Source organism: Neopelma chrysocephalum, unplaced genomic scaffold (genome assembly GCF_003984885.1).
Source record: "Neopelma chrysocephalum unplaced genomic scaffold, ASM398488v2 Primary Assembly neopelma1_125, whole genome shotgun sequence".
Lineage (NCBI taxonomy): Eukaryota > Metazoa > Chordata > Aves > Passeriformes > Pipridae > Neopelma > Neopelma chrysocephalum.
Window position 1 is genome coordinate 265,069 of NW_020897787.1, and position 22,534 is coordinate 287,602.

At 46.5% G+C, this 22,534-nt stretch overlaps 1 protein-coding gene across 5 annotated transcripts in view; it reads right to left on the minus strand.

The window, feature by feature from the left end:
• Positions 1–22,534, minus strand: part of PLEKHG4 (pleckstrin homology and RhoGEF domain containing G4) — an 83,399-nt gene that overhangs the window by 45,081 nt on the left and 15,784 nt on the right. For all 5 annotated transcript variants that reach the window (XM_027698231.1, XM_027698230.1, XM_027698233.1 and 2 more), the window contains exons 3-7: positions 16,394–18,467; positions 11,023–11,238; positions 7,724–7,847; positions 6,392–6,485; positions 1,312–1,398 (exon numbers count right to left, since the gene is read on the minus strand). In XM_027698231.1, coding sequence (XP_027554032.1) covers positions 1,312–1,398; positions 6,392–6,485; positions 7,724–7,847; positions 11,023–11,238; positions 16,394–18,467 — 2,595 coding nt within the window. The remainder of the gene's footprint in view (positions 1–1,311; positions 1,399–6,391; positions 6,486–7,723; positions 7,848–11,022; positions 11,239–16,393; positions 18,468–22,534) is intronic.

Consider the following 22,534-nt stretch of genomic DNA (forward strand, 5'->3'; position numbering starts at 1 on the left):
TGCCCTCAACTCTCCACTCAGCAGCTATTTGCTACAGGAGTTCCATGGATCTTGACACAGATAACTTGCCTTCTGCAAGTCTGTAGGACCTCAGAGGATTTTTATCCTCACTAGAGCAACAAGTGCTCCTGCAGGTACATGGAAGCCAGCCCAGACACAAACTCAGGTGCAGACATTTAATTCCCCCACACACACTGTGGAGTTTCCACCTCCTTACAAAATAGTGATGATGCTTCCAATTCCTCCTGCATGCCCGGGTCTTTATTAGCCTTTCCTCTGTTCCCTCCTACACTCTTTGTATTTGTTCAGGGTGTTTAATGTCTTCTGTGACTCTCTCTGCATGCACATGCCTGCAGTCAGTCCATTCTGACTTCAAATTCTTCCACAAGGGGCAATGAGGAAATGGACTAATAGCATTTGTTATTCTTTAGCCTTTTGGGACACTACACCACACACACAGCAAGCCTGATGCCTGTCACAACCTCTTCATCCACAGGAGCCAAAAGGGAGGTACTGGCCTGCTCTGAAGCCTTCAGGGTTTCAGCAGGCACAGAATTTCAGTCCAATCTTGTCTCTTGCAAGAGTCTTAAGAGCAGAGGGAGGACCAGGATGCAGTCTGATATCTATTCACTCACCACAGAGTGGATGGGAGCCTACATTTCTTATACAGCTATGGCATACCAAGGCAGTTTTACTTCTAGTGGGGGGAATTCACTGATGTTGTGATAACTTTCCCTCCTGTTAGTCTTCTCAGACATTTCAGCAAAGGGAACTTCAAACAAATGCCCATCTCCTCTTAACCTTCTTGCAGAATCTCTCAGCCACTGACAGCAGCACATTTGAGGAGAGGAAACAGGAGATGTGCAAAATCCAGGAAGGCAACAAGAACCTTCAAAGGGGGAGTTCAGGATTTAGCCTAATGTGATCTCTTCCTAACCAAGGATTTCCCCCCTTGTTACTGGCATGAAAAGCATTACTAGTGCTGTTAATTGTGCAGGGCTCCTCCCCACAGCTATCCATGTTCCCAGCAAAACCCCTCATCCTGAGGGCCCCAGCAGACTGACACAATTATGTGCAAATGTCACTGATGGACTCGGCAATAAACAGAGCATGAGAGATCTGTTCAGCTCCCATAAACATTACAACCCCATAAATACCACACCTGCAAGAGACCACAACCATAAAACACAGAGAACAGCTACAGAGATTTCATGTGAGAATAAACATGATACCAACCACAGAGAACTCACTGTTTGGAGAGTTAAATAAAGGATATCATGGGCTGCCCAGCAAACCCCCAGGTTCCATTACCTGTCTTGCTGGTGGCTTCTCCATCCGAAAAGTCAGATCTCTTTCAACCAGAAGCAGTACCCCATGAATGCAAGGAGGATCCATGTCCTACAACAGAGCAGAGCACAAATCCATTACTGAACTGTCTGGGATACTAAGGAGGATGTACCATACCAAGTTCCTACACCAGATTGCAATTTATCCTTCAAAGGCATCTAGGAAGCCCAGAAGGCAGTCAGCAGGAATTAGGGACGGCCAGTCTACAGAGCACCAAGGTGATGTCCTTAAGGTAGTTTGTTTCAGATCAACTAGTCCTGCAATATTTAAGGAAGCAATGGAAGAGGTCAGGTCTTGGCTGCACTAAAAGAACTCTGCCTTCTACACAGGGAAGTGTGTCAGGGTTAAAATAAACAAAACAAAAAAAAAATCAAACCCAAAAACCGTGTTCAGTGTCCGAGTTTTTTCTTGGTAACTTTCCTGGTCACCTCACCTAACCGAAAGGAAGCTGTTTGTTTTTTTTAAACCCCACAGTGTCAAAGAGGTCGTCTTGTCTTTACTTACTGCCAACTTACAATCAAGTACTTGCATCCTGTTTCTACTGTTAAACAGTAGACAGAAATCCCAAATACAAGGGGTGTCTGGCAGCTGCAGTTCAAACTCAGTGATCCAGGAACAGCTCTGCAATTATAGAAACCCTCTACATGGAAGTGAGAAACGGGCGCAGGGAGCGACAGGAAGAAGGAAACGTGGCAGAAAGATCCAGACCATGGAGAGAGGGCTCACCACATATGTGATGCCTGGACCAGGAAAGCAAAGAGAAGAGCCACATGGTTAAACAAGAGCCATCCCATTTGGATGTCTCCAACATGGTCTTTGTGTCTGCAAGGATCTCAGGAACTTGAATCTTTGTCAAGCAACAAATCCTTAGTAGTACTGCCCAAGCTGCAAAGAAACTGCCACAGAGCAGCCCATGACAGCAAAGGGAACCTGTTTAAATAAACAGCTCCAGCCGTGTGTAGGCTCAAATATCTGCCAGGAACAGCAGAGCCAGAGTAGAGAGGCAAGTGGACCAGCAGAGACTGAGCCACCTAACATGACACTGGGCCCTGTTCAGCAATTAAGAAACAATGCCAACACAAGGAGCCCCGGTTCTGCAAGTGAAAACAGCAGCAGAGATTCCAGAACAGAGCAAAAAGACCTTTCTCTCATCCAGTCCTAAAACATGATCCTTTCAAACAGGGAGGAAAAAAGCCCAGCTGAAACATCTTCCAAAACTGTGAGAGGTTTCTAATTCTTCTCAAATCCCTTTCTCCAAAGGTACTTATTCACACTTTCACTGTTATTCAAACACTGATCAAAAGGCCAAAAAGAATTTATTGCATAATTAGGCTGCATTAGGTAAATACTGAAGGTCATCTGAAGAGAGGATGGGGAGATGATATTACAGCTGTATCAGCAGCTCTGAATTTATCTGCTAGAAAGTACCAAGGGCTGAAGACTAGACACAGCTTCAAGACAAATGATGGTACTAAACAATTTATTCTTACACAATCCCTCTTCCACTCCAACAGTCATGAGATGAGGGATAAAGGTAGAGATGGTGTAACAAGAGGTTACCAAAACAGCCAAAACACTCACTTGTTTGTTTGTTCTGAAATAGAAACTAAAAATAGAAACTGAAAAACCATTCATAAATAAAGCTGTCAGGGGAGAAGTTCACAGTTTTCCAATCCAAGAAGCTGCATTTCCAAAGAAATCAAGTATTTTTCACCATATTTTTTTAATTTAAGCAGCTGAGGGAAGATGAACAGCACTGATGGAGCAATCCAAAGACTGAAACAGTTACAGAAGTGCCTCAGGAGACAGGCAGAGCTGGAAACAGCAGGATGCTACCTGAGGAAGCTTTCTTGCAGCTTTCTGCACAATCTCTTACCACTTTTGCTAACAAAGCCAGCTATTTGGAAGCAAAGAAACAGAGTTCCCCACATATAAGTGACCTCCTCACCTCCCAAAGCAGGTACAAATGTGGACAGGGTAGAATAGAGGGGCACCAACAGGAGCTCAGAAAGCACCAGGGTAAACAGCCATCCCTTTGTTATTATTCTTTAGACAGAGAATTAGATACTTTCTTCAATGCTTCCTAGACTGAAGTTTCAGTCTTCTGGCTTCCTGCTCCAATTGGAAGCCCATAGCCAGACTTACCTGGCACAGTCTGAAGCCAGGGCTGACAGGAATGTCTGTGCAGAGGGGAGAGTGCCCACATACCCCAGTCCATCTCAGTGACCACTCTACAGAAGTCCTCTGTACTTCTACAGCGAGTGGGAATTCGAATGGAAATAACTCTTGAACAGAAAGGTTTGCACAGAGCTTTTCTGTTTTCAAATGCTAAACTGACTCTTCCCAACCCAACACACTGATACAGAACATTACAGGACTAAGTATTCGCCCTGATTTGTGAAATTCAAAAAAATCTCCCTCTATAAAGACTCGGGCAGAGGGAAATCCCACAGACACCTGCTCACTGAAGGCCAGTGCACACGTGCCACTGTCCATGCCCTGCCTGCTCACTGAGCAAGGGTTCAGCCCAGCACCACTGAGCAGTAAAGCTCCTCTGATCAGGCCCCCCAGCACAGAGCTTGCTGGTGACACTGTGTGACCAAACATCACGGCAGTCACCTCTGCAAAATTCCTTGCTCCAAAGCATCATGACGCAGTTTCCCACAGGAACAAGAGGGATCTATTCTTGCAGCGTGGCCACACTGTGCATTTCCCTTCACCTCCATACAGAGCTGCCAGAGTTCCTCCAGCTTCTTCCTGAGTTAGTTCTGCAGCAGCTCTTTATTCAGCCCCTGCTCCCTCTGCTCCCACTGCTGTCTGGGACAGAAAGACTTCCCAGCTACCCAATACTCTGAAAAGGAAGAGGGGAAAAAAAGTCTTGCAGAATGTAACTGCAAGGCAGAGAGGACAAGCTTCCACGAGTTTACCAGGTGGGTCCAGGCAGAGCAATGAACACGCCCCCAGTGCTGTAGGGAAAACTAACCTGAAAGCACCAAAAGCTGTCTATTGGCACTTAATTCCAGTCGTGCATTCATTCTGCATAGATGGTAAAGTGGAAGAAGGATTTCCTCAGACTGACAGATCCTGACCCAGGAACCTCTGCTCCCCAGGATCAGTCTTCACTCCCCAGGAGTCTCTCTAGGTTTAACAGACTCAGATCCTGCACTGCACCAGGAAAGGACTCTGCATTAGGGCATCTGATCTGTGCTTAACCACTGTGAAGCAGTACTTCCCACTGCTGGGTCAAGAGGAAAACAACCCTTGGGAATTTAACAAGCAACACTGGACTTCAGCATTTAACAGATTCTACCACGTTATCAAACAGGCTTCACAAAAACCATGTAAGTAAACTCCTGTTTCAGTGGAGTGCAGGACAGCAGAAAAATGAGCTCCAGACAGTCTGCCAGAGGTAAGAGACACTGAGATGTGTCAGGGATTTCAGAAAGGACCTCAAGGAGATGACCTGTTCTGTGACCTTAGAAGTATAACATACAGTCTGTGGTTCTGCAGCCACTGGCCAGCAAACCCTGCTGCACTCTGCAACACTTAGCCTGCATCACTGCAGTTACACTCAGTTTTCTGTATTACTCTATCCTTGTTTCAGAGCAGAGGAGAATATTGCCATGGGATTACAGAGCAAACGCTGAGGATCTCCAAAAGGCTCAGAGAAGCCAGGTATTACTTCTTGCCATAACCAGGTAATAAGTTACCCAAAGGGGTCTCCTTTAAGGAGTCTTCAGAAGACTCAGCATAAGATTCAAAAAACTATAAGCAGAGTAATCAGCCTCTGTCAGTCACTGTTACCTGAAGCACACACTGAGGTCCAGCAATCTGTCTTGCAGTACATTAATCTCTGTTAACTAACTGTTGCACCACCCTGATACGGAGGTGCTCAGAGCCAAACAGCCATCACAGCAGGATATTTCAGAGGTGCTGCAAAAAGCTTCCCCTCCCTCATTTTAGGAGGGAAACTTCAGGTTAAAATGGCACTATTACCATGCTTGTATGAGAGTGGGGACAGCCAGAACATGTTGCTGATTTCCAGATCATCCCACTAAGACCACCATGCAATTTACATGGGCAGTGAAACCCTCAAAAGCTTTAGCAAGCCCACTGCCATGTGGGCACAGCATAAAAGAGAACATACTTGTTTGTTACCTCTGCAGAACTGAGCAGGGCACCAGATTACTCCTTCACCACAGAGAATGAGGACGCTGATAGAGCTCACAGCTCCACCCAGCCCAGGAAGCAGGAGGACAGACCTCTGACTCAGACCCAACTCTCAGATGTGGCACTGAAGCACATAAACCACAGACATCAGCTTCATTACAACATTGCCCTGTTCCAGTTTGCAGAGTTTGAGTCCTAAGAGACCTGAGCTCTGATTTAAGAGGAACACCTGCTTAAACAAGATTAGTCATCACTACAACCCAGCAGCTCCCTGGCTTTCCAACAGAGCAGACAGCTTCTATCTGGGAGCGGGGGCAACACAACCCACTGGCTTTCCAAGTGACTGATATGAAAGCCTTTGACCTGAAGCAATATAGAGTTACAGCACGTCCGATTCCAATCATTCACCGACAGCTACATCAACAGCTGCATGTGCTTTTCCACCTGGCATGGCAAGCAGTGTCCTTCCCTTCCCAAGGCAGCAGGCAGAGGCCTCTCTTCCTCCCTTCTCTGTGGCAGGCAAAAATCCCTGCACATCTCACACAGCCTCTCAGTGCAGGGGACATCTCCAAGCAGGATAATTCCTGACAGCGTTTAGACTTGGGTACAGCTGTTCTCAGCACTGAGATGAAAGTAAATTTGCAGGGATGGGGAGAGGTGTTCTCCCCTAACTCAGACTTGCTTTGGGTTTTTTTGCTTTGTCTGCAGCCTGGTAAGGGCAGGTCATCCTCCTAAAGCAGGGCTGGGCGGGTAACTCCACCTCCCAAAGCCAAAGGGAAGCCAGGTGCCAGATGGAGACAAAAGCAGCAGATGGAGATGTCCCATCCAAGCACACGAGCCAGCCAGGGTTGCTCTGCCCAAGCTCAAGGCTCACCTGCAATATGCTGAACGCCTTGAAGAGAGCAGGAACCGGGGAACAGCGACGAGCATCCACAAGAACAGTCAGGCCCAAAGCCTGACACTCTGGTCTGCAAGGACAAAGACAAAAAGGTCACCTTTGTCACCAATGAAAATCAACAAGATTATGGAAACAGAACACATAGTCATGGCAGGGTGAAAAAAACCAGTACATTGTGGCTTTGTGAGGACAGGGAACTAACTGGCCACCTTCTCCTAACCAATATATATATGGAAACCACCACTGGATTGCTCAGTTCTGACCTCTGCTACAGGATTCTGTGATTTCCACCCAACTTCCCATTTCTCCAATTCCTAGAATACATGTCACTGATAGCAAAGGTGTTGATACCCACTCTGGATAATCCACACAGGAAAACCTGTCCTTCCTAATTGTGTTCAGGGACAAACTTTGTTTTAGCCTCACTGCTTCACAAGAGCAGCCAGTCTGGAACTGACCCAAAGCCTGTCTTGCCCAGAATCAGATTTGAAGGGAGAAGCATAACAAACAAAAGCATGAGTAGCAGAAGCTTTCTCGTGGGTTAAGCCTGCTCCCTTTACCAATGGTTTAAAGCCTTCATAAAAAAAAAAATCACTATCAGAGAGTTAGCTTTACCTCTTACTATTTAATCATCTAAAAGGGAAACAAAGTGATGAGCAGTGAAGGAAGAGTCTGTCACAGTGAAAGGAAGAGCAGCTGCAGCAAACCCCAGCCTGTAGACTCCAAAATAAATTTTCAGACAGACATCAAGGCAGATTTTCTCAACCCTTGCAGATCCTCCCTCCCTCTCAGCTTGGAGGCCTGGCCCTAAAATATCATGTCACAACACTACCACCGAGCTGCTGCATGACTGCCCCATCATAGCTCCCAAATCCCATTTTCTGAGCTAATGAAGGATAGCAAGAATGGCTTGGATTCACAGCAACACACGAAAACATTCAGTACATAACCAATTCTATCACACCATGTGCACAAGGCACATATAGAACAGGCAGAGGTTGCTGAACACAAGCCTGTGCACCCTAGCAGGAGATCCCCACCTGTTCTGGGACTGTCTGGACCACGTTCCTAAGCCAATAAAGTCACAGAATCACAGAATATTCTGAGTTGGAAGGGACACACAAGGATCATTGAGTCCAGCTCTTAAGTGAATGGCCCATAAAGGGATCAAACCCACAACCTTGGTGTTATTAGCATCATGCTCTAACCAACCGAGCTAATCTCAAGTGAACCCCTTCCACCAATTCCCACCTCCCCAAAAGGCAGAGCAGGGAGGGCAGCAGCTGAGCACCCCCCAGGGTCACAAACCTCGGGATGCTGTGCAGGTACAGGAGCAGGCGCACGAGCTCAGTGGTGTTGCAGTGGGGGTTCAGCCAGGCCGTGTTCCTTGTCGTTATTATGGCCACTGCACGCCCCGATTTATCTCTCGTACCTGTAAGAAGAGGGGAAGTGGGGGAAAGTCACACAAGGAATTCAACAGAGCCTGGCTGCAGCTGTGTATGCCTCATACTCTCCTACCAGCACCCCATCACCTTCCTGGAAATCCTCCAGAACTCAATATAGTGTATGTTGCAGATGGCAGGAAGATATAAACACACTTAAAAGTACCCAACTGCTGCCCCAGAGTGAAGTAGCTGAGCTCTGCTTGTTTTTTTCTCATGCTCTTGTTAAAATTGGACTTCTCTCTTCTACCCAAACACACACTCTTCATCAATGAGGCTGAAGTTGGCTAATGATAACCCAACCTTGTGAGAAAAGCAAGAACCTCATGAACTCAAAATAAAAGAATCTCACCTTCCCATTACTGTCAGGTAAGAGAACACGCACGACATAACGAGAGTGGGCACACAGGTTGAGCCCAGCACGTAACCAGAGATCTCCTGGGAGCAAGGCCCTGGAGCAGGAGCCCAGAGCTCCTCCTTGGAGGTGGCAGAGCAGCCAGCCCAGGAGCACACCCCTGCCTGCCTACAGCTCTGACAAGGGCACAGTCAGTGCCAGGCTTTCATTAGTTTCAGTGCCAGGCTTTCATTAGTTTCAGAGCTTGCTCAGAGAAGAGATAAGGTACAGTATGGGTAACACAGCAGAGCTGTGATATGCTGGGGAAAGAGAAACTCCTCTGCTTCAGTCACAATGCCTCTCTGCCCCCCATTTTACAAAAGCCCAGAGACACAGCTCATCACAGGAGGAGAAGGACATACCAGTGCTGGTTCTGGAATTACATCCAGCCTCCTCTCCAGATGCAGAGGTAAAGAGCAAAGGGCCACTTTGGAGACCCAGAGCTGCCTCTGCCTCTCAAAAGCTGGCAGTGTCTCTGGAGTGAGGCTGCTCAAGTGACAGCACTCACACGGGTCATGGGCAAGGTAAGTGATTTGGAGACCAGCAGGGACAACATGTCTATTGTGGGAAAAGTAATTCATAAGAACCGGAGCCATTTCCTGTCATACAAATTGTATGAGAAAGAGTCAGGAGGGAAAATCCCAAGCACAAGAGAAAACCAGAGGCTTAGAGAAAGCTGTGTCTGTCTGTCTCTTCTGAACTATATTGTTACCACAGGAGATACTGTCCTGCACCACCTCTCTCCCCATCCCAGGGACAACCATGAAAGCTGACAGGTAAAACAGACACAGATGGACAGCCCCAAGCATGGAAAACTGCCCTGGAGTGATCTCAGTCTGTCACTAGGATGTGATTTGAGTAAGGGCCACAGACACAGATGGGCATCATTTCAAAGCAGGGCTTTCTCCCTCCCAGGGACCAAAACAGTGACACAGGCTTTCTCCTGCTAACAAAAATCTTTCATCATCTGTGTGATTCAGGAGAGCTTTTATTATTCTGAAATACTGTGGCCTGGACCCTACATAATCAAAGAGATGGAAATAAATTAGAAAAAGCTTATTAATATACCTTGTTTCATGAGAGAAGGGGATCATAATAAAATAATATTTAAAAAAAGCAAAGCATTCAATTACTGGAAAAATGGCTCAATAACCAGTTTCAGTAAAACTTTTTAACTCTGAAGAAACATCTTTTGTCCAACAGGGAGGATGGGCATCACCAGAACTTGACTAAACCTTGAATTCCCACGTAGTAGTCTGGGAATTGCCTGAGCAGGTCAAAAAAGCAACCACAGCCACCAGGGCTAGGTCTCCAACAGTGGCATAACCAAGATCATTCAGGAGCAGAATGCAGAATTGAAACCATCCTGAAAGTTTCAGCTAACTCCATCAGCTACTAGTTTATTAATTAGCTCTTGTTCACTATTCATTATAAAAGTTACTCTTTCTGATGTAATTATTGTATCATTACCAATGACTAACATAAAACATTAAACTGAGTGGTGAGTGTGTTCCCTTAGGTGTGAGGATTGCCCACAGCAGCAGAGATGACTATATTGGAGAGGCATCTCAAGAACACAGAGCTAAAAATCACTCTATAAATCTGTTTAGTCATCCCCTTCCCTTCACACATCTGAGGTCAAAATTGGTCTTGCAGCCTTAACACCGAGTGGGAGATCCCTGTGCTGCCTTTCTGCTCTCCTTCCCAGCTCCTTCACCTTGCACAGGTCTGCCTGACCTCTGCTCTGCTCTCTGCCCAACTCACACGTGGCTCCTGAGCTGATCAAATGCAGGTTATTTTCCTGCTCCACAGTGGACAATCCTCTCACTGGCTGTGGAAGGACACAAGCCCACAGGGGCTCCTTACACAGATGCTGCCAAATGCTGTTTCTCACTGGAGAGGTAGATCTCACTCCCTCTGCTTTACTTCATGTTTGGTTAAACACAAAGACGTCCTGTGTGGGCCCTGCACACCAAGTGATCCTGGCTGCTCTGTCCAACAGCCTCAGCTTTGTTCACCCCTCTGTCAATACTTGTCCCATGCAGAAGTTTTATCTGCAGCCATTTGATACTTGCTGCTGTAACAGATGCAAACACTGAATAACGTTTGACCTACAACTTGATCTTGGCAGAACAATTCTGGGGAGTCCTCCCTCGATAGCTGCTTTTGTCATCTGCTATTTAGCTACACTGTCGTTCATCCCACACACTGCTCACCCACACTCCACTGGGATATTCCTTTCAACACTATGTGTCATGAAAACAAATGTTTTCTAAAAATCTATTATATCTAGGTAGCTACATTTAATCAACCAAACTTCTAATTACCAAGAATAAAACTGGTTTTCAAGAGCCCTGTCACACAGCATCTTCTACACACCTCTCCTTTAATTATCTCCCAAGAGAATCAAGTTCCTATTGTTCTGACCAGGTCTGATGTCAGGCCCACCAGCCCATTATTAGGTGCACCCTCACTCTTCTCTTTTTGAACTCCTGGTATGAGCCCACAGATTTGGCATTTCTGACTCATATGTGCTTGGTTAACTTTCTGAGACTCCTGGGAGCAAATTAACATTACTTTCATGGGAGGGAAGTTCCACTTCCTGTCCTGCCCATTCAGAAATTTTAGAGGATTCAAGAAGTGTTGCTTCTGGAGAGATTTGAGGTGAAAGAAATGGAACTGGCACCACGTCTCCAGCGCTGCAAACGGAGGCTCATCTCCCTTACCCTCCTCCAAGCCACATCTCCCAGCATTCTGGCCCAGCTACTCACCAGGCAGGTAGGCAACTCCGCTCCTGAGCACTTCTGGGTTCACATCCTTGACTATGGTAGGTGCAAAGTGACCACCCCAGGCAGTTCCAGAAGTTGGGGATGTCGGGGGAGTGATTGGTGTCGAAGTTTCCTCCGGGGTGCTGACTTTACTCACTGGTTTCAACACATCTGTGCCAGCTGCTTCTTTTCTCAGCTCTGTCCCTTCTGACACCATCCCTGTAAGACAAGCAGCAAACAGAAGTTCAAGCAGAGCTCCACCCAAAAGGTCCCATGAAAGTAGGAGATGGGGGAGGGACGTGCCCCCAGCCCCAGCACTCTGCAGCTCCTTCAGTCCTCGTGCCAGCCACAGGCATGTTCCAAAACTGGTTATAGCATCAATACTGCTGTAATTCTAACAAAATAAACCAAGTTATTGTGAAGTTTGCGAAGTACAAAAGCTCGATTCAGATCAGGATTACTGTAGTCAAAGCCATTTTTAAAGGTAACATATCAAGCAGTACATGTCTGCTCACAGCCTGGAAGTCTGGCACGGTGCAAGTCCCTGGCTGAGCTCCAGCAGCCCGAGCCTGCTGAAGTGATAAACCAGCTTCTGACAGGGAGGGCAACTCCATCACAGCACAATTACTCCCCCAACACCACTTTCAGATTAGTTCCTGAAAATATGAAGTCAACCTGAGGCTGACAAATCAGCTGGAAATTAGCCAAAGAGACCTTGTTCTGCTCGTCCAGACTTTTTTAATTAACAGTTAATGTGAAAGTCAGAAACCTATTTTAAAGCACTGAGGAACAGGATGATTACACCAATCAGCTCCTGCTTGAGAACTACAGAGAATGTTTCCTTTGTCTGACATCTCAGCTCTAAAGTACAAGTTATCAGAACAGGTTAATTCTAAAATTAAATATTCTGGCTACTACACGGAAACTAAGGCTGGTTTTATCACGTTTTAATTTTCATGCAAAATTATCTGGACAGAAGAAAAAAGTATCTACCCTCTGTGTAAGAAGTATTATTCCCCATTTCTGAACACCACAAGAATTAGAAGCCAACAGTGTGCCTTCAATAATACATCTTTAGCATCCCAAGTACCCAGCTTGGCTATCCCAGTGTTTGCAGAAAGCTGTAATAAAGAAAAGGCTATACTGCACTGATACTTCAGTATCTACTAACACAAATATCAACCTTTCTTCAGGAAAATAAGAGTGGAGTATTTATTTGCTTGCTATGAAGTCAGACATTTTAATTGCCATTTAAAATTGACTTCAACCATCCTACCTTCCTGCTGCATCAACAATGCTGCCACTTGACTCAGTTTATTTACTAACAGATTCCAATACTTCATTAAAGAGCAGGACCAGGAACAAAGCAGTCCTTGAAGTGGCTTTCAATACAAGTTTTAGCAGTGAAGGAGATTTACAGGTTGAGGCTTAGCCTGAACTGCTTTCAAAATTGCTAGAGTGGGTGAGAGAAGTGCCCTGAGCAGCGTGGCTCATCCACCCCACAGTGGGGGGAAACTGGGAGGGGCTCAGGGCTCTGCACCATCAAGGCCATGATGGAGTAGCTGCTCGTTCCTCTCTGTAACACCCCTCTTGAGGAGCATCCCTGGCACCGAGTTTGGCATCTGCTGCATTTGGCCACTAAGCTGCTAGGATGGCCTCAGGGCTCTGCCCAGTTCTGGGCCACACCAGAGCTCCAGTGTCCCAAGGGCTACCTCAGCCTCCACTTCCCAGTGGTGCAAGAGGTCACTCACTCGAGACAATGCTGCAGATCTTCCCAAAGCAGCATTTTAGAGGGGCACTGATCTCCCACAGACAAGGTTTCCTGAGCATCACAGAGTCATGTAAGTCATGCCCAAAGCTTTCACATTATAGGCTGATAGATTTTCTAGGAGAACATAGAATCACCTTAGCAAGGAGCTGTAAGGCCTGGCAACAAGCAGAACCACACAGCTTGTAGTAAAAGAATCTGTATTAAACGACAAAAAGCCTGCAAAGAGGATCAAAAGGTGGCATTTAAAGAGGACAAGAAAGGGAATATAGATAGTGATGTTCCACATATACATCCATGTATATTCCACAAATGTACATGACAACCCTGCCTTGGATATCTCTTTGGAATGAGGCAGCAGCTCCCAAAAGCTAGAAGAGAAGAGCATTTTGCTCAGCCCACCACGCACAGTCCTGGTACCGGGACAGCCCTAGGGAAACCTCACTGGAGCTGTGCAGCCTCCAAATTGTGCACATCTTGCCCAGCTGAACCTCTTCCCTAAGCTGCTGGGGCCCAGCTCAGATCTGCAGACGCCACCTCTTTGGAAGAGGCCTCAGCACACTGTTTGTTATTTGCAAGCCGGGGCGGAGGCACTTCACTGAAGCGGAAATTGGAGAAGGCGGAGGATTACATCTGAAAGCAAATTGAGAACAGGGACAGCTGAATTTGCCGTGTTTGCAGGTTCCACCTCTCCCCGAGGTTAAGGAAGTGGCAGAGGAGGATTTGCTTGTGTGCATTTCAAAGAGACATTAGCATTTTTCCTGCAAACTGCCCGGGCACCAGGATCATCTGTGCTAACATCACACAGGAACTGGGAGCGGGAACGGAACGCCCTAACAGGTGCTGCTGAATATGCCCCACTGTGGCTTTTCAGCCTGTTTCTTGAATATCAAGATACTTTCCACCCACGAAATAGAGGAATTCTTTCCAGAGCTGCAAAGTTTCAAAATTCACTTTCACTTAGATGTTAGTCATTAGGAAAAAACCAGCAGTCACATTATCTGTGAATGGAACCAGTGTGAATTTTAAGCCACCAACTCAAAACAGTTCACATTTGACTCTCAGTTAGGCTTCATTTTATTTATATCTAAGCCTTTCTACATAAGACTATATTTGTGCAGAAAACAAGCCCACTGGGAGTGGAATGAAAGGGAGAGAGTTAAGGGACAAGGAAAACAGCAGACGCAGCAAACTCAGATGCCCTAGTTCTGCATGGGTACTTTGACATAATCTGCAATATCTGCTGTAAGAAGCAAGATCCTCCACCTCACACAGAGCAAATTGTGCCTCTGCCCACTGCTGCCGAGGTGTGAACTGCAGATCTGAATTGACCCAGTAGAGCTTAAGCTTTGTTGTTATTTATAGTTTAGGCAAGATACCCACAGTTTCCAATCATAGTAGCAAAATGACCCCAACAAGACACAGTTACAGAGAATTAAACTCATCTATACACTGACTGGCTGGAAAAGAAAAGTCCATTTGTAGGACATTTGTTTCACATTGTAATTTTATCTCTGAATTATCTTATTAGTATATCTCTGAGGGTTTAATGGGGCTAGATAAGGGGATGGCTTGTTTGGATCTCAAAGCAATCAAAGGTAATTGAATGGATTAAGCTTTTTATAGTGCCAGCTACAGTGTTCAACATACTCCCAGCATTAACAGATATTTGAGCTCCTCTTTGCCTTAAAGAGTTTGTTTCTTTAGTTTGGGTGGTTTTCCTGGTGACTTAAGTTTTCTTTTGCCTTACAAAACACCGAGATAACAGGGCAGGTTTTTTTCTAAACTGCAGTGCCCAAGTTTAACACCAACAGACTTGAGCCATGAATGTCACTTATTTCAGCCAAATCCCCAGAATCGTTTATATTGTCTTTCATTAAAAACAAACTCCACACATACCCCAGAAGGGTCCAACACAGCTGAAACCTCCAGCACCAGCCAAGACTCACTCTCTGAAGCAGTGAGAACATCACACTTATCTCCTAATGAGCTGGACCTGGCTAATTTTAGACAGAAGAGATGGGAACAATGAACAAGCAGCTACCAGAATCATGAGCAAAGTGTCCACCCAGCACTCAACATAGACTCGGTTTTCCGAGGCTCAGTCCTGAGCAAACATGAAGTCAAGCCAGGTTCAGCTTGGTCAGGACTGGATCCCCACAGCACGGTTATTTCCTGGCATACATCCCCCAAGAGCCTCAGATAGGCAGAAGGGGATCTCTTTTTTTTCTGGTCTTGGTGGTAGATGCTCAGAGACGGACACTTCAGAAATAGAAACTTTTGAGCTGACCCCTCCATTTCACAGAAGAGAAATGCTCGTCACTCCAGAAAGCCTGGCAACCATGGGCTTGCCTAACTATGGAATTATTTTGGTGCAGATGTTAATGAAATTTTATTTTAATCAATGGACACTAATCTAGCTCCATTAGGAGGTTGCTAAGATATCAGGTAAAACGTGACTTTTGGACCCTTGAGAAAGCAGCTGTGTGTGCAGCCAAATGGAGCTGTGCTGCAGCACTGAGGGAGGCTCTTGGCCACACAATTTGGGAACAGTGCAAGCATTACACTGGCAGCACATCCCAAGACAACCAGCTCTGGATCTGTTGGCCCACGGGGTCAGACATGGTCTAGCAGCGTGGGTCTGTACCACCAAGCGTTTCAAGAGTCCTCAATCCAACATTTCCAGCTGGATGATTTTCCTAGCCAGGGGTCTCAGGGAATGAGAGCTGTGGAACTGGAATGGCACGTTTCGCCCGCCCCCGCCACACACACGCTCCTCGGGGTGATCTGCATATCTCACTGCAGCTTTCCAGACTCAGCAGAGCCGGGCAGAGCCCACACCGTGTCCATGCGGTTACACACTGCCTGCTACAGTCTGGTGCAAAAGGCAGACACCTGGATTGCCCCCTCAACTCCTTCTGAAGGAGCACAGGCATCAGGAAATCTGGGAAAATACCTGCTTGAACATTCGGTCTGAGCTGAAGTTAGGTGCTTAATTTCCCTCTGATCTCCCACTCCAGTTAAACAGCTCTTACTTGAAATATAATCAAGCTGAAGAAAGCACGCCGGAGGGGAAGGGAGGGAAGAAGGGGGGAATCCCTCAACTCTGCAGTTTGCTGCCTAAATCAGTTACCAGCACACAAATTAGCTGATCTTCAGGTCATATTACACAGCTGGGGCATCCACTGCTGCTTCCTCTTGCCACAACCATCTTTCTAAAGCCAGTTTTCAACTACGAAAGACTTGTGCAGTTAGACATTCTCACCTCACACATTGCTATTGTGTGCATCCATAGTGTGCACATCATGAATGTAACAGGCAGAGGTCACCAGCAATCAGATCAACTGAAATTAAAAGTCTCTTACACTGGAACTTTGTAAATTTGCAAAGAATTATTAAACAAAGTACCACAATAAACCCACCTGTGAAGAGAAAGCTAATTTCCCACCACAAACACGACAATTTAATCACTTCCCCGTGCTATTACCCCAAAGCCTCCCAGCAGATGTACTTATCAAATCCTGCTTGGTAAGTAGTACTAAAGCAGTACTCCTTGAGGACTTTGCTATCAATCCATGTTATCAAACAAACATCCAATAGTTGTACCTTTAGGAGATGATGTCCCAGAAGCTGCCTCTGGGTGGGACTGCAGAGCACTGGGCTCTGTATGTCCCTCAGCAGGTCCTGAGGACAGTGGTCCAACCTCCAGTTCCTCTTCAATGGATTCCAGTGTTTTTGAGGCTATAATCTTTGACTTTTCCCCATAAGAAAAACTTCCCTGGTTCTCCTCCCTTCCCGGTGAGTCCTGTACTGCAACACACTCCGTGTTCAGCACAGAGCTCTCTTCACTTTCACAGCCCTGGTTTTCCACCAGTCTTTGTGGTTCCTCAGACCTCTCTCCAGAACTCTGGGTTTTTAATTGACTTGAGTCTTCTGTTTGTGGATCAGGGCCCAAAGAGTCACTGTTATTTAATTTTTCTGTCATCTGACCCCCCTCTGACAGAGCAGTTTGGAGCAGTATGGATTCTTCAGCCTCCTTATGGTCTTGCTTTTCACCATCTGACAGAGGTTCATCTGTAGAAGCTTTGACAGAACAGTGACTATGACTAGTCTGGTTTTCATTTGCTGTCAACACCTCTTTAATCTCTCTGACTTCTTCTCGGCTATCCCTTCTTCCCACTTCAAATTCACCTACTTCTCCTTGCTTCTTTTCTGGAGAATTTAATGGAGAACTAAGATTTGCTTCCACATCGCTGCAGCAAGAACCTACATCTGCCACGTTCTCTGAAGGAGAGCCTCTCTCCACACATACATCTGAACTCTCTGGCAATGCAGTGGCCTGAACTGGCACAACACTTTCACTGACATTGTGGCACGAGACATCAGAACCTTCCTTCAGTGTGCAGCGTGGTCCCAAAGGCCCTGGGACACACACGGGAGAGGCGTCCACCTCTGTCGGTTCATTTTGACCCTCTTCAGCAGCAGCATCATTCAGAATTGTTTCTGGGCTCTGCTCAGATGTTTCAACAGCAGCATTTCTGCCGGGTCCATCACTTTCTCCCTCCGTGTTTCCCGGAGCACCAGGTATTTGTGCTTTGCAGGTGACACCATCCCCAGCACACGCGTCGCTGTAGCTGCACAGTGCAAACCGCCAATCCAGCGAGTGTTCACTGCCCGTCTCCTGCTCTGCAGATGAGCCTTCTGTGCTGCAAGCACGAGACTCAGACACAGGGAAATTATTCCCCATGTTTCCAGGACCAACTGATATCAGCTGACCTTCTGGAGACAGTTCTCCATGTGCCATCATTTTGCTGCTTTCTAACGGAATGACATTTTTGAGAACTTCTCTAGGAGTGCTCAGAGTGTCCATTTGACAGTGCTCCTTCTGCATAAGTGCTGACTGAATTAAGTTCTTGGAGTAGGTGCTGTCTTGTATGACAAGAAACCTGTGCTTGCCTTTAGACTCATTCACTCGTGCTCTGGGCTGAGTTAGATAATTTAAAGCCAGCGATTGGGTTAAAGAGCCTGTTTGTGACCCAAACCTGGGCAGTGAAACTTCTGCCAGCTCAACGTACTCCCCTTCAAGGTCACTTGTCAAGTTCTCTTGAGGCACAGGACTCGTACAGACACCATTGACAAGAGCCCCACTTAACTGTGGAGCTGTGCTGCTAATGACCAGGTTGTCTCGATTTGTATGTTGTTCCTGTAGATACTGAGAGCCCAGGTCTGGTGAACTGTGCTCAGCGGGGAGGCACAAAATGGAACGCTCCTCTGTTATTTCTGGAGAGATGATACTGTTTTCAATTATTTTTGGTTTGTTTATAAACTCAGGATTAACCACTTTATCCCAGGGGATACGAAATATTTTATCATCAGTGGTTAGTAAACAATTTTCCAGTGCTATACCCATCCGCTCTCCATTGAACGTGCTCAGCCATTCCAGAGTAAAAATAGAGGTATATGAAACTTCTGGAATCACCACTTCCTCTACATTATGCTTGTCTTTTGCCAAACATTTCAACACAATTCGTGGAGACTTCTTCTCATGGGGGACCACCTGCAGGTAGAAGTCACCAGGCTCCAAGACTCGCCAGTCAATGGAAGCCAGCTGGATCACAATCTTCTCGTGGATACACAGGGGCCAGCCCGCGTGGCGGAACAGCAACCCGCAGTACTGAGCCTAGGGAGACAAGAGAGAGTGTTTTCAGCATCAGGAACAGATCTCAGCTCAAGCTTCAGATCAATAAAACAGCTGAATTTAGGGTCTCTGGTTATTGGTGCAGGGGAGTTTTTCATACTGAGGCCTTCTCTTTAAAAAGCAGAAACAAGAAGAGCTACCGACACAAACCATGTAAGCAAGACAGGGGGGACGAGTTACACTGGGGAGCTGCAACATTCCAGGAATTGGAAGGAGACACTGCAAAGACAAAGCAGGAGAAAGGAGGCAGCAAATGAGGAAAGCACAGCAGAGCCACAGAGAAAGAAGGCAGCATGTCCCATCAGCAAGCTGTGAGGAACTACATTTAACACACGAGCAACTTCCTCATTCCCACAACACAGCAGCGCTCAGGCCAGCCCCCAGACAAATCCCAAGCAAGTAAAAGAACTGAAGTTTCACGGCTGAACTGACTTGACTCAATTATTTACAGCTTTATCACAACTTCAAAAAATAATTCCAGTGCTTTGAACTTGATTCTGTTTGGGAAAGATTTAAATTAAGCCATGATATAAGCCATCAGTTCCACAATTAATTTCATCTTTCTCTGTAAGACAAGGGTTTAGATTCAATTAATTCAAATACTTTGCCACAGAGAAACCACAGAACTGGAAGGAACTTCCTGGATCCTCGCACACCTTGAAACAAGAGGTATCGGCATAAAATAATTTCTTTCTTATGTTCCTCAAGCTTTACCTTCAGCCCAGCCAGGTTTTTAATTCTCACTGCACCTGATGCAAAGTTGCTCAGGGTCTTGGAAGCCCAAATCATCCCCCAGATTCAATAATTCCTCCTCCTCAACCCTGGAGCTTATTTTCTGAATGCATTCCCACTGCTTAGACTCACTAAGCCGTGTCACATCACCTTAGCACATCCACCTCCATCATCTCCTGGGCCTGCCTGAAGCGCCTCCTCCGTGATGCCTTTTTTTACTTAAAAACACCTTTCTTTGTTCCACTTGTTCGCTGTGCAAAGCATTGCAAAACACTGTCTATAACGGCACCAGCACCACCCAACTGTGCTAGAAGCATCTCTTACAGCTAAGTTTCCCACTTGCCATGGCCCTGCACTAACCCAGTCACCCGTTAGTTTTTCTCTTCAAGCTGATGAACCCCGTTTCACAACAGAAGCTCTGCCTGTGGAGGCACATGCCCGCCCTTCCAGTCCACCGCTACAAAATTTTAAGCACAAAGTTCTAGAGCTCATCTTGTGCAATGCATTTCTCACCTTCCTCTTCCAGGTTATTGTTTGGTGGCTCCCAGGTTGGTTTCACCACAAACATGTCACATACATACTCTTACTTTTTTTTATGCCAAGGTCATGGATGAGAAGCCATGAGTGTGTCATGACTCCTGCCTCCAACTCAATTTTCCCTGCAGTACAAACACCCTCCCCTGCACCAGTTTGTTACCCATCTCGCAATACTTGCATAAACCTCGATCCCTTTGACACAGTAATTAATCTTCCATATGACTCCATAATAAATCCTTTATGCAAGAGATTAGACAATGAAATTTATCTCTCTACAGAGAGGTGGCTTATGAAAAAGGCTGGTACCTGGCATGGAGCAAACCACATGAAAACGTTACCCAGTTTTTAATGGGTCAGTTAATTCAGTCCTTGCTCAGTGCATGTTGTTGTACACTCAGCTTGTTCTCTGTATTTTGTTACTAGCCCTGACTTAACAGATTCAATAAAATCCCTGTTACCAGACATTCGGCATCACATGGTAACTTCTTCCACATTCCACGATGGAGACCAGCCAGTCCTATTTCTTTGACACAGTCAAGTCCATATCATTTCAGCTGTGGCAGTTTTATTTCTGTTCACTCAGTGCAACTGCCCTACTGTTGTACCTACACACTGTATCACTACAAAACTGAATCTTCCTTTAGTTCTCATTTACTTGACTCACACAGCACCTCAGCCAGTAAAGCACAGAAGTGCCCAGGCCAAGAATTTTGTACATAAGTTTTTAAACAAAGAGAAATATGCAGTTTTCCATACGAGACTAGGAAGTTGCACCCTACACCACACCAACCCCTCTTCTGCCACTGAAATATCTCCCAGTACGTATATTAAGGCCATCTGTACTGAAGGTCTTTCAGAGGAGGAAGTGGCAGACAAAAATATCAGCTCCCAAGCTATTATAAATAATCTATAGGACTGAAAAGTGAAAGACAGAATCAGCAGTAGCATTAACATAAAGCTGAATTCCATCTGCACCCACCTGACACAGGCATTCTGTTAAAATCCAGATGCACAGTAACCTACTTGGGGGCTACTCATACATTAAGAAATCCAAAAACCCAACCTCATTGCTTAGATAACTTGTTTGACTACTGACCGACAAGGAGAAAAAAAACCTCAGCAATAGAATCACCAAAACCAAAATGCAGAACCCACTGGCATTTCTGAAAAACCCTACAAAGCCACAGTCTAAACTGCAGCAAGAGCCAGAGTAACATCCAAACAGGAATGCAAGTCCCTCAATAGCCTAAACATTACAGAGCTTTAGAACTTCAGAAGCGGAGCATCCTCATGCTGCTCCTGCTCCAAAACGCACCTTCAAAGGGAAGATTACATGAAGAGGCTTATTACAGTCCTTTCAACATTTCATTTTGAGGCTCAAGTATTTGCTTTTCTCATGTCCAAACACTACCGAGCCAAAGCAGGCTCATCAGAGGAGTGCCAGGAACACCCTCTACGCCCAGCAGCTGCAGCCAGGAATAAAGCTGCCTCTGAGGAAAGAGCTGGGCTCCAACGACTGAGATGGCACGAAGCTGGAATCCCCCAGAGCTGCAGGGATGGTTAGGGTGGAACAGACCATTTAGCTCAGGATGTCATCGGAAGGCCAGGGGCAAAACCTGGTTTTTATCTTTGTGCTAAGCAGAGACAGATCCCTTGGAATACCCCTTCCAGCACCTGAGGAATCACATACATGTTGCTGATTTTAACCACCCAGCTGAAGCCCATGAACTCATCTACCTTCATGAAGCCACTTACACTTTTGTCACTGCAGAGGCTGACAGAAGATCTAGTGCTCTCAAGATTTCCTACAGCGGTCATTCAGACAGGAATTAAGTCTTTTCCCTCTAGTGTGTTTAGGAAAAGCTCACATGGAGCAGCGGAACTACAAACTAAGGAGGAAGCATTGCAGGCAAAACTTTCAAAAAACGAGTAGCAAGAAATAGTCCTCTGTGATTTCAAACAGTGAAAACAAAGGAAGGGGCACACAGTGGAGGTTTGGGAAAGAGTCCACAGCAAATGAAATAAATTCCATCAACAAAAAAAAAAATCAAACAACCAGACTTCTCAATAAGATATGGAATCACCTGGGACAACCTCTAAAGAGACTACAAGGTATCTAGAGCTTCCCTTGATCTCTCTGTATTGCCACTTAGGAAGTACAAAGCCATGAGTCAAGGCCAGAAAGGGTCACAAGCAAGGAGGAAAGGCTCTTGCTGCTCACTCTCCCAGACATTTCACACCTCAGCAAAAGCTCCCGATACCCAATGCTGAGCCCTGGGCAGCCCTCACTGGAGGTGGCTGCCCCACCAGCCCCACACTTTGTGGCCACTGGGCAGGTCAGGGAGTGCCAGGCAGGCACAGCTCGTGGCCTTGCACCACCTTCCTGAACTGTGCTGCATGGGTAGGACAGACCCACCGTCCTGGCTTCCCCCTCCCACAGGGCACCTCAGACACCACCAACCCCCCTTTGCCTCCATCTCACCCGAGCCCATGCTCTAGGCCAGGCTGGGGGGGCCCTGAGCTCCTCCTGTGCCCGCTGCCCTCACCTCTCCCTCCTGAGGGACCCTCCCAGTGCCCACTGCCCTCACCTCTCCCTCCTGAGGGACCCTCCCAGGGCCCACTGCCCTCCCCTCTCCCACCTCAAGGACCCTCTCAGTCCCCACTGCCCTCACCTCTCCCTCCTGAGGGACCCTCCCAGCGCCCACTGCCCTCATCTCTCCCAGCTCAGGGACGCCACTGCCCTCACCTCTCCCAGCTCAGGGACCCTCCCAGCGCCCACT